This window comes from Chenopodium quinoa, unplaced genomic scaffold (assembly GCF_001683475.1).
Source record: "Chenopodium quinoa cultivar QQ74 unplaced genomic scaffold, ASM168347v1, whole genome shotgun sequence".
NCBI classification, from domain to species: Eukaryota; Viridiplantae; Streptophyta; class Magnoliopsida; order Caryophyllales; family Amaranthaceae; genus Chenopodium; species Chenopodium quinoa.
In genome coordinates, this window is record NW_018745566.1 from 1,050,408 (window position 1) to 1,068,136 (window position 17,729).

General features: G+C 38.2%; 1 protein-coding gene across 1 annotated transcript; it reads left to right on the forward strand.

The window, feature by feature from the left end:
• The first annotated feature begins 6,377 nt into the window (after positions 1-6,377).
• Positions 6,378-14,520, forward strand: LOC110716244 (fructose-1,6-bisphosphatase, chloroplastic). The gene is made up of 4 exons (XM_021894856.1): positions 6,378-6,941; positions 7,400-7,624; positions 8,187-8,693; positions 14,252-14,520. Exons 1-4 carry the CDS (start codon positions 6,489-6,491, stop codon positions 14,321-14,323), a joined length of 1,257 nt encoding a protein of 418 aa, XP_021750548.1. The 5' UTR covers positions 6,378-6,488; the 3' UTR covers positions 14,324-14,520.
• The last annotated feature ends 3,209 nt before the right edge of the window (positions 14,521-17,729 follow it).

Genomic DNA, 17,729 nt, shown 5'->3' on the forward strand with positions numbered 1-17,729 from the left:
TCGATTCCACATGGAGAATGCCAAAAGAGGGCATTTTACCCATGTCCCATGGCATAACTCTCAGCAAGAAATAGTGTCCACAGACACCTGTTGAGCGAGAAAGAATGAATCAGATCCCATATGCTTCGCTAATCGGATCGATCATGTATGACATGATATGTACAAGGCCAGATGTATCGTATGCCCTGAGTGCAACGAGTCGATACCTATCGAACCCAGGAGAGGCGCATTGGACTGCGGCCAAGAACATCCTTAAGTACCTGAAAAGGAACAAGGATAAATTTCTGGTGTATGGAGGCCACAAAGAACTGGTTGTTGAAGGTTACACCGACGCTAGCTTCCAAACTGACAGAGACGACTTCAAGTCACAGTCGGGGTACATATTCTGTCTGAATTGAGGAGCGTTTAGCTAAAAGTGTGCCAAGAAGAGCACCACTGCAGACTCTACAACTGAAGCCGAGTACTTGGCCGCTTTAGAAGCTGCCAAGGAAGCTGTTTGGATTCGCAAGTTCATTAGCGAACTTAGTGTTGTACCCTCAATCAAGGAGTCGATAGACCTCTATTGTGATAACAATGGAGCTATCGCTCAGGCCAGGGAGCCGAGAGAGCACCAGAAGGTCAAACACGTGCAAAGGCGATTTCACATGATAAGGGAATGGAAATCCGAAGGTGAAATCATAATTTTTAAGATTGGCACAGATGATAATGTAGCTGATCCTTTGACTAAACCGCTGCCTCAAGTGAAACACAACAAGCACATTGAGGCGATGAGAATCAAGCATGTTAGAGACTGGCTTTGAAATTCCCTATACATGTGTTTTTATTAAATAGGATATTTAATGTAAGACACTGCATTAAAACCATTCAATAATGGAGTAATTAATTTTTGTGCAAAATTATCATTCACTCCATTACTATTTAATTGTGGTTTAGAATTAAATAATGAGTCCATTCGATTTACGGAAATATTCAAAACAGGGTATCAAGACCATGTCTTGGATAAAGAAACACCTGTTAAGTGAACATTGAATATTTAAATCGAAAATTGTCCCTAATCGAGGTCAACTAACAGATGGACGATTGATGACCGCCATAGATTAGTGTGTAGTATGATTAACAGCACTGTTTCTTGTGCTGCCAGGACGTGACGATCATAAATCATTTGCACAGGCACAGTTTGGAACTGTACTGGATAAGACCTATGAGAGTACTTTAAGAAAATTTAAATTTTGTCATAAGTACATTTCTCATTATGACTATCGGAACTTGTTTCCTCCGACCATGAGTACTGTGAAGTTTTCTTGTTTGAAAACTAGACTCTTTGATGTTTCCTAACGTCTGCCGTAACTGGGGATCATAACGGGAACACTCACGAGACTATATCCTCTTAGTAAGAGGAACTTACAATACAAGACTGGGATTGTCCCCCTACTAACAATAGGGAAAATGTTTTGTTGTTTACAAGGCCGCTCGAAGAGCGAGATTGTGAAAATGCATGGCCGTGCTCAGATGGATTTTAGAAATCATCTGCTTATTGACAGTCGAACTCGGAGATCGAGAAACACTTCTGAACGTAATAAGGATGACAAAGAATCTTACCTTATAGTTCACGAAGAAACATTAAGTGACATAGGAAATGGGCTATACACTATATGCACACTTGTCCGGAAGGACAAGTGGGAAATTGAAAGGAATGATGTCCTTCCAACAAGTGTATTCTTCCAATAAAGAGTTCAGAATTATCACGGAGCTAATTCTTCAATAAGGTTAAGTGATTGGAATGCCTAGGTGGAGGCCGCTTCCGATCAGTAATATCAATGTACAATTGATGTTACAGCTTAATCTTAACTGAACCCTTCGGGTCGAACCCAATCGAATCACCGATCCGAGACGACGAATTAATCCGAAAGGATTTAATGAGTCAGCAGAGTTATACGAATACAGACGTTGGAATCCGAGCCTAGGGCGTCGAAACCGAGCGTCGCAAAATCACAAGCGACAAGTACGAGTGTAGCCGTAGCACAACAATGGTCTAACCATTTGGATGCTAGGCTAGTTCAAGCTAGCATGCACCTAGCATGGCTAGGCGCAAGCCTAAGCACGCTAGGTGTGCTAAGCGCACCATCGCAGCCTAGGTGCACCATCGCAGCCTAGGCGTGCACATGGCAGCCTATCGCAAACCACCACAAGCCCTAGGCAGCCCATCGCAGCTAGCAGCGTGCTAGCCTGGGTGCGCATGGCAAGTCGCAAGCGCCACATGCACCAGGCAGCCCATCGCAGCTAGCAGCATGCTAGCCTAGGTGCCTGGGTGCGCATGGCAGGCTATCGCAGCACCCTAGAACCCACACAGCACCATCGCAGTGCTAGGCACATGCGTGTGTGCGTGTGCGTGTGCACTGTCGCCCAGCAGCACGGAGCTGTGTGCTTGTGTGTGTGCCTTCGCATGGCAGCACCAAGCACAGCAAGCCAGCAAGCAGCACTGGCCTTGCGTGTGTAGGCACCATCGCAGGCCATGCACCAAGCACAGCGCACCTATGTGTGTGCCTGCCTCGCACCAAGCATAGCAGTGCTAGGCACTGGCTGATGCGTGTGCGAGCGTTGCGTGGTCCATGGTGCGTAGCGTGCTGCGTGCGTGGTGCGTAGGATAATGCGAGGGAATGGCCAGCATGCGTGGCTCGCTAGCAGCACGCATGCTGGCTGTGCTAGCAATGGCGCGCAAGGAAAGTGTGCGTGGGCTGCTGGGGGGCCAGTGCCAGCACTATGTGCTAGCAGCGCCCAGCGCCAGCACACAAGCACCAGCACCAGCCCAGTAGCAGCACGCACTGGCTGGCTGGCTGGGTGCTGGGCAGCAAGGCACTGCTAGCTGGCACGCTAGCTGGCAGCCAGCTAGCCCTCCCTTAACCCGGTTTTGTGCAAGGTTGTGGGGACCAAATCAAGGCCTTGGGGAGCAAGGCATATGGTCCCCCACCTAACCTTGGCCACCACTCTTTTGCATGTGATCATGCCACTTGTCGAAATGTGATTAACTTGATTATTTATTTAATTTGGAAATTAAATAAATCTTTGATTTTCAACACTCCCACTTTGGTGGAGGATGAAAAACCAAGGGTTCATTTCCCTATAAATACCATGCTTGGGTATTGGGAAATGAACAACCTTGAGTGGAATTAAAAAGGCAACTCTAAGTAAGAGTAAACCTTTGATTCGTAAAACTCATAGTTATTTTGTCCGGGTCTTGACTAACCTTCAAGACTTAGGACGCTCGGGTCGGGTCGAGGGTACGATCCGTCGGAGATCTCGTGTTTTCGGGATTTTAAAGTAAGAGCTCTTTGGGAGGGAAGCACGCGACAAAGGTATAATTCTTGTTCTTAATCTTGTTTGATTAAGTTTAATATGCTTGTTAATTGTTTTAATTAAGGGGCGGGTCTTGGTGGGTTTCCTTCCGCGTAGTGTCGGGTCACTACGAAACCCTACAACTTTGTCAGTGTTGTAGTGGTCTAGGTTGTAATAGAACGGGTACGGGATGTTACGAACACGAAACAGGTGCCTAATACGTTTATATTTATGTTTGGTTGCATCATCAACTAGATCTATTTTTTCCAATATGTTTATCAATTAAAAGTATGTATTTGTGGTTTCAAAAAATAAATAAATAAATAAATAAAAAAGTATGTATTTGTGATTTTGTTTATTATTAGTTAATAAAGAAAATTATACAGAATTTATGAAAATTGAACATGTATTAAAGTTAAATGTATAAAAATAGTTAACAAAATGTTTCTTTTTCTTTTGATAACCTAAGATGCAATATGTTAAATAAAATCTAAAATTTGGCTTGAATAATGAGTTGCAAATAAATAATGAAATAAATACGTTAGGTTAACTATATGATATGATCGCATGTATTTTATACTTGTATGGTTATGAATTAGTCCTAGGGGCAAAGCCAGGATTTCAAATCCTTGGAGGCCGACCGATATTCTATTCAAAAAATAAGTGTAAAGAAAGATAGGTGTTACAAAGAACGACATTTTAGTTAAATTGTACTTTGCGGTCTTTCATAATATAAAATTGTTACAGAATTTATCCTAAATTTCACAACAATCTCCTTTCTACATTAACTAATAAAATAAACGAAGTGTATAGGAAATTTTTAATGTTTGTATCCCAAATATAATACCAATTAAGGTTTAATCATGTATAAAAGTATAGAATAATAGAACATTTTTAAAAAAAAATTTGAAAGATTTAAAAATAATGCTTGCTAATAAATTTATGATTATTATGCGTAACATACATAAATTGATAAATGGGGTGAAATGTCTCTTATCACAAATATAATACCCTAATTTATACTTTTTGTAATGACAAACATTTTTTCCAACTTTTTTACCCACTATGACAATTAGCCTATAATACTTATATGCTATATATATGTACTAAAGGTACTTAGGGCCCAATACAAAAAATAGAAGGTTTGTCAAAAAAAATATAAAAAAAAATAGAAGGGCACGGACCTAGGCCGTTGAGGTCGGGCCTCCAGCCGGCCCCGTAGTTTTGCCCCTAGCATATATATGATACTGGAATATTGTATTTCAAGGGTTCGGGTGTAGTGATATTATTATACGTTATACACTTAATGGCAAATGAATGAAATGCAAGAAAGAAAATTAATCTTTATCACGAGTTAAGGTAACAAGCGTTGGAGAAAAAATTAGGAAGTGGGTTATTGTCTGCGACAATTTATAATCCAGATGGGTTGTGAGATAGTTTATATGTTTACCGAAGGAAGGGAGTTTGCTCATGAAATTTTCATAATATTGTATCTTCATCATTGATGTATCATTACCCGCAACTATTATGTTTCTCAGTCAAGTTTTTAATTACAGTTTTATTATCTGAGTTTAAAATTTTTAATATAATATGATATGACAATGATAACTTTAAATAAATTTTAAGGAAAAATTATATATAATAATTTCAACTTTGCTGTATTTTCTTTTAATAATACCAACTTTGGATTATTTGGAATAATCCGAACTTTAGGGGTTGTTTACTTTCTTCAATCCCAAACCGGTCAACAAAGTCAATGACCTATTATATCATGTCACTTGACACGTCTCAAGTCCTGAATGGTCTAAAAAATTTTTTTAAAAAAAATTAGTAAACCAAACCTCCACCACCACTACCTAATAACTCGCCGCCCCTCCCTCGCAGACCGCTGTGTCTCCCTCACCCCTAGAGTTACTGTTTTCCCCCCTCCCCAAAACCCCCTCCCATTCCCCCACGCAACCACCAAAATCGCAGTCAAAAACCCCAAAACCGCAGCCAAAACCCCAAAATCGCAGCCAAAACCCCAAAAACCACCAAAGAAAATGGAGGTTTCAGGGGTGGGGTGGGTTAGGTGTTTTCGGGAGTAGGGGAGGGGTTCAAGGGAGTTTCGCGAGCAGCGGGCGTACATGTGGCCGGATTTCGTGGCCTGGGGCAATTGAAAGGAGAGAGAAAATGAAAAGGGGTTTCGTGGCTGGAGCAATTGGCCGGCGGGAGGAGGGGAAAGTGGTGGATGACGATTTGGCATGGGGAGGGGGAAACCGGCGCAGTTGGGGCGGCCGACCGTCGTCAAGGGATGGCAGATTAGTTGCCGGCGTCAAGGGTTTGGTTGAGTTTTTTTTTTAATGTTTTTTTTTAAAAATAAATTTTAACCAATTAACTTGTGGCAATTGTCACTTTAAAAAAATATAAAAAATAACCCATTGAACTGGTCATCGGTAATTGGGATTGAAAAAAGTAAACAATAACCCCCAAAGTTCGAATTGTTTCGAATAATCTTATATTGGAATTATTAAAAAAAAATACAACAAAGTTGAGATTATTATTTACTATTTTTACTAAATTTTGAAGGTATCTTTGATTGGACTAATAGTATTATTTTAATATTGTTTTAAACTTCATTGAAGTATTAAAATTTGATTTGAACTTCATTAATTTGTTAAGAATTCTAAATAATGCATCTTTTAACAATTAGAGATTAAAAAGTACCGAGAGGAAGAATAAATAAAGGTAAGACAAAGAAAGTGGATAGTATACAACGAGTTGAGGGTAGAACAGTAGGAATACTTGTGTATAGGTATGAATAATATCGGCTCGTAGGAATACTACGGATCAACTACTAGTCGCCTAGCTTCAATTATTGCTTGGGTCATTCAATTTCTAAAAATCATTTGGGGTAACACCACGAATCAAGTTGACTCCTATTCCAAAAGGTGACTGTTGACTCAGCAAATTCTGATCACACAAAACTAACAATGGATTGTACATGGTGGATAAGTGGGACCAAATCATATCATATTCTCATTAGCAGCCTTACAATTCCCCCACAAACTAAGTACTCACATTCTAATATCACCCCAAATATCCTTTCAAATTCCTTGAATTTCATAATCATCAATTAACCTTTCTCAAAGAAAAGCATAGGAAGAATAATATCAATGGCAGCAATAGGACCAACAACAACAGCAGCAGTCAAATTGCGTAGCTCAATCTTTAATCCTCACTTATCTAGTCTTTCTCCATCTCAACAATGCATAAATTTTACTAAGTCGTTTCATTCGTTTCCTACTGCAGGCAGTGCCTGCAATAGGAAACACGTAGCAACCGGAGTTCGGTGTACAGCGGCAGGAATAGCTGCCGAGGCTGCAGAAACAAAGCCTAGGGCTAAGAGTAAATTTGAGATTCAGACACTAACTGGTTGGCTGCTTAAGCAGGAACAAGCAGGGGTTATTGATGCAGAGCTTACTATTGTACTTTCCAGCATCTCTATGGCTTGTAAACAAATTGCTTCGTTGGTTCAACGCGCTGGTATTTCTAACCTTACAGGAATTCAAGGGGCTGTTAATGTCCAAGGAGAGGATCAGAAGAAACTTGATGTTGTCTCCAATGAGGTATGATCATTGATATTATAGTAGTCAGTTTTAACATTCTTCTCCATCTTTTGCTTGAACGCCTTAATCCCATAAGTGAGGTCGGCTACATGAACAAACATATGGTCACTCATCCTAGTACTACTTTCAATCATTGTGATTCATGTCAAGCGATGTGACAAATTTTTACACCGGCTATCATTGGCCTACCAGAAGTCAGATTTAACATTGTGACATGAAAATAGAAATGTAACATAATATAGAGTTGATTTACTATTGGATTACATTCAAATTATGACGAATGACCCAGATTGATACTCATATTCAATACTACAGAGAAGATAAGAAGAGCATATCTATTACAAATGAAAATTTTAAAGCAAAATCATGCTGTATCTGAAAATGTGAAGGCTGTAAAAATTAATTCAGAATGATGAGCGTTTATACAAACATTAACTACAAAGATAAATATTCGACAGGTGTTTTCAAACTGCTTGAGATCAAGTGGGAGGACAGGGATAATTGCATCAGAAGAAGAGGATGTACCAGTGGCAGTCGAAGAGAGCTATTCCGGAAACTATATTGTTGTGTTTGATCCACTTGATGGATCATCCAACATCGACGCAGCTGTCTCAACTGGTTCCATCTTCGGAATTTATAGCCCAAATGATGAGTGCATTGTCGACTCTGATAACGAAGATGAGGTAACTCTCATTGTTCTTCATCTCACTCCCTTATTAGCCAAAAGAACCTTAACAAGTATAGTTTCAGTTGCTGTAGGGAACAATCCTACAATCTTACATGCTGAATCCTGAGGAAAAATAAATAACGATATATAAAGAGATGTTTGATAGAACTAACTTAAAAAGTCTAATTTCATATAACTCAAACATAATTTTATATCTCACTTTTGTAGCATCACTTGTAAGCCACTCGAAATTCATCATTTAGCTAAAAATTATAGTAGTTCCATAGATTTTAATAATAGCTCGAAAACATATAGAAGGATTGACAGTATTGTAGACATGACAAGAAAAACAAAACTATGTCTAGTATTTGATGCAAAGGTATAAGCACCAGAATTTTAATTTCTGAATAAAAGATGCATAAAGACGGTGATCAAAACATATAATTTGTTTAAAAAATGGTTATACTAGGGCAAAGCTGATTAAATCTCAAGTAAAAAAAGATTAAACAAACATTTTATTTGCTACAATGATAATCTTTTGTAAGTTTGTTTAATTATCGTTTAAACAATATTTGCAGCTAAGCGCCGAAGAACAGAGGTGTGTGGTGAATGTCTGTCAACCAGGGGATAACCTATTAGCAGCAGGGTATTGTATGTACTCCAGCTCTGTAATCTTTGTAATTACCATTGGAAAAGGGGTGTATGCATTCACATTAGATCCCATGTATGGCGAATTCGTCCTCACTCAAGAAGATATCAAGATACCAAAAGCCGGGAAAATCTATTCATTCAATGAAGGTAACTACAAAATGTGGGATGACAAATTGAAGAAGTACATGGATGACCTTAAAGACCCTGGACCGTCTGGAAAGCCATACTCGGCTCGTTACATTGGAAGTTTGGTCGGGGACTTTCATCGAACACTTCTATATGGTGGCATTTATGGGTACCCAAGAGATTCTAAGAGCAAAAATGGGAAGTTGAGGCTCTTGTATGAATGTGCACCTATGAGCTTCATTGTAGAACAGGCTGGTGGAAAAGGATCTGATGGACATAATCGAATTCTCGACATTCAACCTACAGAGGTAAGCTCAATCATCTACTCAATCTGATCAAATTTTAGGATGTCCATATTTAAGTTAACATTGTTGATAGAGGGGCAGTGACGGATCCACCAATCTAATGATGGGGGTACGAAATAAAATTTTGGTTTTCTTATTGATCTCACCATCTTATTAGTCACTGTAAGTATCCCATCGTATAATGTTGTCCGTAAGAATAAAACCAATAATTTAATTAAATGTTACACTACTATTAAATTTTTAGCCGAAGTTTCAATTTAAGTTGACGGCTATATATATCCATTAAAAAAAATACTTGTAATAATTTAATTTAGTGTAGGTAAACACCTACTCTCATACATTGTCCTATCTTATATAGGAATATATGAATTGAGGCACATTACTTTTTTTTAATCAATAGTATTGAAATATAAAAGTTTTTAAAAGGAAAATATATACATTGTCCTATATATATATATATATATATATATATATATATATATATATATATATATATATATATATATTCTCTCTGTTTTATTAAGTGTTTCATTTTGGTCGACAAATAGTTTTAAACAATTTAATTGACTTAAATAAATAAAAGGTAAGTGGAGTAATTAGAGTATTAAAAAATTGTAAAAGAAAAATAATGAAATTATTAGTTTATTGAAAAGCAATAAATGTGAAAGGAAAGAAATACTACTTTAAGTCTCATATTACACAAACTTGCCGCACCCAACTGTTTGTGTGGCACCTCTTCCCTACTCTTTCTCTCTCCTCTGCTTTTCCTTTTTTCTAGATCAAAATCAAAATCAAAATAAAAAATTCACATCAATTGCATAAAACAATCATAAATTAATCGAAATTGATGACTTGCTCTGTTTGAAAGTGGAGGAAGAGGCGGCGGCAACGGCGGAGGAAAGAATTTCTGGTGGTGGAAATCTTCGAAATTTCTGCGATTTGCGTTCTAAATTTGCTGAGCAATTAAGACTGTTCAAAACTCAGGAATAGTACTGCAATTGGCTGAATTTGTGAATTTAGAGGTGATTTGCGAGTGGTTAGCTGAGATTTGCTGGTGGTTGGTTGCGGTGGTGTGAATTTGGAGGTGGTTGGCTGTGGTGGTGTGAGTTTGGAGGTGGTTGGCTGTGGTGGTGTGAGTTTGGAGGTGGTGGCTCAATTGTGGGTTGTGAAACGAAATTGGGACTGCCGCAACCCCACCGACCACCACAAATCTCTCTCCTTACTACTTGTTTTGCGAGGTTGGGCACTCCGCCTGGCTGCGTGGCTGGCTGTGGCTGCAGCTGGGCTTCGGCAGGAAGAAAAGAGAGTATGGTGGTCGGTGGGGGCTGTGGCAGGAAGGAGAGAGAGTGTGGTGGTGGTTGTGTTGGTGGTGATAGGATTAGAAGAGAGAGAAAGGAATCTTAGCTGATTTTGGTTGATCTTGGCTGATATGATTTTGCCCATGATTTTTGTGAAGAAGATTAAGGAGTGGAGAGAAAGTGAGAAGGAAATAAAAATATAATGTATGTATGTTTTAATCATATTAGCCAACAAAGGATGCATATCAACCATTAAAATGAACATATCATCTAATTGTTGTCTGATATCAGTCATTATTAGGGATATATCAGACATTAATAAAGACGTATCAGCTAACAAAAGGAATACATCAGCCAATAAAAGATATATATAAGCCAATAAGAGGAATATATCAGCCAACAAAAGGTACTTATCAGCTAACAGAAGGAACACATCAGCTAACAAATGAAGCATATCAGCTAACAAAAGAATGAAATTAGCAAACAAAAGCAACATGTAAGCCAACACAATAAATATATCAACCAACAAAATAAAACATATAAGCCAACAACTAAAATATACATATCAGCCAACAAAATAAAGATATCAGCCAACTAAAGAAACATATCTGATAGCAGCCAACAAAAGGAACATATCAAAATTTATTAAAAAAAAATATATATCAGCCAATAAAAGAAATATATTAGCCAACACAAAAATCATATCAGCTAATAAATTAAACATATCAGCCAACAAGTGAAATATATCTGCCAAGCCTGCCGCACACAAATTTTCGTGCGACAGTCCGCACCCAATACATTCTCCTTACATTATTGAAAGTGCAACAATTGATTTTCTTATATCTCACAAAAAATACCTAACTATTACATAGAATACGAAACGCAAGTAGTAATAGAAGTAGTAGTGGGTCAGGAGAGATATATAATATTAAAATGTACTCCCTCTATTTCACTTTGTTAGTCTCCTTTGTAATCAATCACTTAAAATAAGAAAAGGAGGAAACTTAATAATCTGGAATTTGATTGCATCTTTGTAATTAATGTGTTGTCTTTTCCTATTTTATATGTTTATGTATGGGAATTGGCTGTAATCAAATCGCTTATAGTAAATCTTGATTTGGAAGAATTTTTCATGTCAGCAATCCATCCACTAGCACATATATTAACCAATCAGAATTATATGACTCTTTAAACACCCAATTAGATTAATTTTTCACAGATTATGAAAATTATTTTCCGATCCCTATATTGTTGCTAGGAATATATTTTATGGGTATATCATATTGAAACGCCCAAAATAGTATATGAGAGTAACAAAGTGAAATGAAGGGAGTAGCTTTTTGCTAAAAAGGGAAGTGTAACCCTAAAAAAAACATTGTCATATTTGTAAGTGTTAAACTTAAAAGAAACACGAAGAGAGTAGTTGCACATACTAAGTTTAAAACTAATCATTCAAAAACTCTTATTTTAAATATATTAAGGTACTATAATATACATATATAGTATATATGAAGTAAAATAATTGATATTTGATAGTAGCGTTATATTATTAACAATATAATACCCGAGCCATGCTCGATTTTTAAAATTATTGATACTTGAAACATAGAAGTTTCTAGAGAAATACAAGTATAATACAATAGTCAATGATAATAATAACATTCAAAACAATTATATTAATAAATAAAAAATACTGAATTTTCTAGGTAAATTAATGACAAAAAAAATTAAAAATAAAAAACTACATTTAGTATTAGTGTAATAGATAATTTATAATATATAATATAGTAATCTAAGGGTAAAAGAAAGATTAAAATATGATGTCAGCAATTGATTTAGGTGGGAAAATTTTTTATCATAGCTTGACATGTATACAATTTGAAGAAAGAATGATGTTAACGGTTGTTATTATAGTATTATTTATAGACTAGATAATCTATGAGCGATGTTTGACTTTGCATATATAGAAAAAAAAAATTAATTGCATTATGATTTAATTTTTAATTGTAACAATACCAATCACATAAAAGTTAGGGCCTTTCTCTTCGGCTTAATTTCAGTTCAGTTCAATTCAGTTCAGTTCAACTCCAATCAGTTCAGTTCCTAATTTCCTTCTCTCATAAGCAATTCAATTCAGTTCAATTCAATTCAATTCATTTCAGTCCAGCTCCAATCAATTCAATTCAGTTCAGTAAATCAGGACAGACCTTAATTACCCATGACAATTTCATAGAATCTAAATCTCTAAAAAACACAAAAATAATTCTAAAAGGGAAAAAATATTGAAATAAAGCAATAAAATTTACTATTTTTGGTACTTAGTAATATGAAGAAAAAAATATACCGTTATGAAAATATTTAAGTACTCTATACTATTTTTTAAAATTCATGGTCATATATAGTATAAAGGGGGGGGGGGGGGGAAGGGGTTTTCCTTCTATGTGGCTGACCACACCGTGTGGCTTGGGTTACTCGAGTTACTTGTCAAGGTTTACTCGAGTTGTCGGGGTTACTCGAGTTACTCGGTTAGGAGTTACTCGAGTTACTCCTGACCGAGTAACCCCTCAAGTAACCCATGACCGAGTAACCCCTCAAGTAACCCCTGACCGAGTAACCCTTGACCAAACCCCTAACCGAGTAACTCGAGTAACCTCTGACTGAGTAACTCGAGTAATCCCGGCCACACGATGTGACCAGCCACATATAAAAAATTTTGAAAGAGAAGAAATTTAATTTAGGTTGAGAAGTTACTTTATGAGTTATCTATTCTTGATATTTAGAATCTTATTTTGATTATGAAAAAATAAGCAAAAGAAGTATAATAAAAAAGGGGGTTAGAGGGAATGGGGTAATTTGGATTGGAAAATTTCCTAAAGCAGTTTCCGTTTTAGTATGTTTTACAAATGCCCACAAGTATTAGTATGAATAATACCAAAGGTTTATTTTTTTAAGAAAAAAAAAAGTAATAAGTGTTTAGGATAATATTTTTTTTTTTTAAAAAAAGGAAAAAAATTAAATCAAAAACCATATTTTGGGACAAGTGTAACGTCTTAATTATTTAATTAAAGAAAATGGTTATTTAAGCTTCTATCATTTGCACTTACTCTAAAGAAGTCTTAATGCAGGGTTGTGAGGCATTCTAACCCTGCCTAACAAATACTAAAATATTTGGGAATGAGAAAAAGGAAGAGAGAAAAAATTGATGTGGGCCTCACAGCTGTTTTTAAGATTTGCATTCATGTGCTAAAGGCGAAAAAAAAATCACGTGTACCACTATTACTCTAAGTATACTTTTTTTTTTTTTAACTAGAGTTGGAATTTTTCAATATTTATGTCATTTTGACTTAATATTTTTATCAATATATAATATATGAATATAATCATATAATATATTGTTGGATTTGTTATAATGTCTAATTTAATAAATTAATTTTTCATAATTTTTACTAACCTCTAAATAAAGATATTGATGTTCAAAGTTGTCTCGACAAATATGTAAATCCAACTCTAGCTTATAAAAAAAAATAGAGAGAGTATTTTTTAGCAGGGAAGTTTCAGCAGAAGTTTTTTTAATGTACCACTAATAGTAGAAATTGTACCACTAAGAGTGTGTTCAGTACCACTAAAGCTCCAGTGGTTATTATTTGATCACACAATAATACTACTCTAAATTCATAGGGTGAATGTCATTTTCTACACTTGTGAGACATATTATTTGCTACTCACTATTAGTTGTTTGGAACGCCTCCACTAACTCTAAAGAAGATTACATCGACGGTATGATTAGGCTATTAAGCTGATTGTATGACAAGACTAAAAAAAACCTATTATACATAATAACCAGCCTTTTGAACAAATTTTTTTATTGGGAGAATGGAGGTACAATTGTACCTTTATGTAGGCAACCCCTAGATTCGCCACTGTGTAATGGGGTTGTAATAAAAATTAGAATCTTGTCTAAATCATTTTCTTCTCTCCCTACACCAAAAAAATATAGATATATCTAAGAAAAAAATAAATAAATAAAAAATAAAATTAAAGTTAAAATCTAATAATCAATTTTTGAAAACCTTGTCTAAAATTTCTTCTTTGCGACCCAACCTAATTAACCACGTTACATCATCTAAATGTAATAGTAAAAATTATAATAATGTGACAAAGGGAATACTGTAAAAAATTTAACTAGGAGTGTGTTAATGATTAAAAACAAAATATTGTTTAGTTTTGTTAATTCTTATGTCTTTTGTTTTGTCTTTGTAACAGATACACCAACGTGTGCCGCTCTACATTGGAAGTTTGGATGAAGTAGAGAAATTAGAGAAGTATTTAGCATAAAAATTCCATAGATAAGCAAACAGTGGGAGTTTATTTGTCTATAAAATGTTATGCTCCTAATCATTTTTCTTAAGAATCTGCTATTTTTGGTTTATATATATAGATTGTAAGGGCCAGAACTAATTCCCTTATTGCAATTGTACTAATTAATGGCAACATTTTGGTTACCCATGGCATCCTCATGGGCCACGTCCGCACCCCAGTCATTTCATCAATTTTGTATATTCTATTATATTTTTTAAGAGACTTATTAAAAGTAACAACTGTTTTGGGTAAAAATACCCTAGGCCACGTGGACCAATCAAATGATGACACGTGTCACCTTAAGAGAGGTTCAAAGGAACCAATCCTTTCTTGAAACGTGGCACGCCCAATCATTGGGAAAAAGACGGCCTTCCTGGCCCAATTTCCGAGATAGTCTACCATTCGTAAGTTTTCGTCACCTAGGATGGTGACACGCATTTCGAGATCTTATATATAGGGAGATGTTCCCACCTGGGAGCACATTCAGAAAATATTCACCAAAACAGAGCAATCATTAACTGCAGAATTCTTTCGGAATTCGAAAGGATACTTTACTTTCCGCACTTTTTACAGACTCCATACACGTTCTAACTTGATCGTCGGAGGCGGAACTCTAACCAACCGGAGTCTCCGTTGTTTTGTAGGTACAGACGCCCATAATTCAGTCTTGGTGTTGTAACTCTCCCGAGGGACACAGAAAACCCCGAAACATTTGGCGGCGTCTGTGGGGAGAGTACTTCTAAGATGGCTTCACATGAGTCTGTACCACCTCCTAATGAGAAACGGCCTACGACCGAATTTGAGGTCTATACAGACCAAGACAGTGGTGACGACATTGATGTCGAAACCTATGTGGCCCCAGACGGGTCACTCAAAACCAGACGCACCCGTCCCATGGAAACAAGGGAACGGGGTGAAGATCAAGCTGGTCTAAGCGAGCCAATCGGACAGCCGTCTGGACAACCTTAGGTGGCAGAAGGCGCAACCCTCGTTACTAGAGACGAACTCATGAAATTCATGACAAGTTTCAAAGGGGAAATCAAGGACCTAATCGACAAAAAGACGGCTGACACCAGCAGGAGATAGTCGGCTAAGAAACCTTCTCCCTCGGAGAAGAAGAAGCCTGTCAAAGATCGTGTGCCTACTCCTCATCCTAAACCAAAGGAGAGGGACTGGCCCATAGTTGATATGTCAAAAATTCGATTTCCTGAAATAGGGAAGAGGAAGGCCATCCGGCAAGTTCAGCCGTATGGATCAAAGAAGACTTATCCGGATGCCCGGATGTTAATCCAACAAAAGCAAAGTCAAAAACTGTCTGAGTCGGCCTTAACGTCGACTTACCCAGACAGCTTTCAGAATACCTCGATGAGGTATTCGCAATCAAACCGAGAGGGTAAGTTAGGCGTCCTGTCCGTCCACTCCGGCCCTCAGATAATCCATTCGGCTCCGTATGTGCCTCAGCAGCCATACATGTCGTATGGGCAACAATATATGCAGCCGACTCTCTTTGGGGGACAAGCGGCACAGAATGTCCAACCTTTGGACTGGCAGCTTCGTCTGCTCAAACTTGGGGAACAACCTTTTGCGTTCTCCAAGGAGATAACCGAGGCGGCCCAGCCGGCCAAGGTTGGTAGGTACTTATGATGGTACCACCAACCCTGAAGACCACTTGATGGCCTACACTAACCTCATGTACCTACAGGGGTTGGACGATGGCACCTGGTGCCAATGCTTCCCGGCTACATTGAAGGGCATTGTCCAACGATGGTTTGGCAACCTGCCAGCCGGATGCATAAACAGCTTCAAGACGCTTGCATACTTGTTTGCTTCCAACTTCTCTATGAATATCCCTACAAAGAAAACAAGTCTAGACTTGGGTGCTATATAGCAGGGAGATACAGAGGGGCTTAGGTCCTACGTCAGGCGGTTCAATCTTATGAGAGTTCAGATTCAAGGGATGTCTAACGAAGTGGCTTACACAGACTTCTTCAAAAGTCTGAAAGACGGGTTGACCTTTAAGTTCGACCTTGTCAGAAAGAGGGTTGCTACCCTCCAAGAGGCGCTGATGGAGGCGGAAGCCTATATACAGGCGACTGAACTCTGTGCCATCAGCAAACAGCCGGACCCTAAGAAGTCCGACAAAAAAGATAGTCGGCCTGCTCAGCCGGCTAAAAAAGAAGAGGGGAAGAAAAGAAAAGAAGTCTGGGTGGCAGATGATTATGAACATCCATCCCAGAAGAAGAAGAAAGAAAAGGAGTTTAAACCGTACGTCCCTAAGTACGAGTTTAACAAGGAATGCTACTCCATCCTCATGGATATCAAAGACCGGGTGACTATTGACAAACCGGCTGCAATGAAGGGTTCTGCCTGAAATCGGAATAAAAACAAATACTGTCATTTCCATGAAGACATAGGCCATGACACTAATGACTGTTACAGCCTCAAACGGTTATTGGACCGTCTGGCTGATAAAGGAGTGCTGAAGTCCTACATTTTGAAGTCCAAGGTGACCCTAAGGACTAACAATGGACAGTCGTCCAAAAAGGCACCCCAATCTGCTAATAGTTCGGACAGTAATGAAGAGTCGATCTAAACCATAGCAGGCGGCTTTGCTGGAGGGGGCCCAACCATCCGGGGCACCAAGGATTATATCAGGCGGTTGGATGTCCGTTCAGTTGATGAGGGCCAGGCGTCAAAAGATACCTTTCTTGAGGTCATTATCACTGAGAAAGACAGGGCAAGGTCAAGCGGCCACATGATGACCCCATAGTCATTGAATGCAAAGTGGCCTACTAGAAGGTTGGCCGGATCCTATTGACACTGGGAGTTCGTCTGACCTGATCAACCATAAGTGCTTGGAAAAGCTCAAGTGCAAACCCAGTAGCATGCACAAAGTATTTCACCCCTTAGTTTGTTTTGGGGGTGGAGTAGTGCATCTGGTGGGGAGGATTGACCTACCCATCCGGTTAGGAGAAAAGGGAGAAGGACGCCACATGGTAGTCCGGTTCTTGGTCGTTGAGGAGTTGACCGCCTATAATCTCATTTTAGGCCGTCTAACACTGAATGAGTCCAAGGCCATCATCGTTCCATCCCTTATGGTCCTGAAGTTTGAAAGAGATGATGGGTTTGTAGGTTCCTTGAACGGGGATCAGAAGACGACAAGGGAGTGCTACCTCTCAGACGTCAAGCCTACTGTGGCCGCATCCGACCACGGGGAAGAACCTATAGACCTTGATGAGGTCAAAGAAGCCACACCTGCTCCAATGGCAGCCGGCAACAAGAGAAAGGCCGACCAGCTTGTGGACATCAAGAAAGAGAAGCAATAGCAATCACTGACTGGGTAACGGTCAGACGAACTCCGTCCCCAGCCGGCTGGTGAACA

Bases quoted from the DNA above. Each gene is read 5' to 3' on its own strand.
- LOC110716244 (XM_021894856.1), top strand. From the start codon at position 6,489: ATGGCAGCAATAGGACCAACAACAACAGCAGCAGTCAAATTGCGTAGC. The intron at 7,625-8,186 runs GTAACTCTCATT...CAATATTTGCAG, and splicing joins ACTCTGATAACGAAGATGAG to CTAAGCGCCGAAGAACAGAG. The intron at 8,694-14,251 runs GTAAGCTCAATC...TCTTTGTAACAG, and splicing joins TCGACATTCAACCTACAGAG to ATACACCAACGTGTGCCGCT.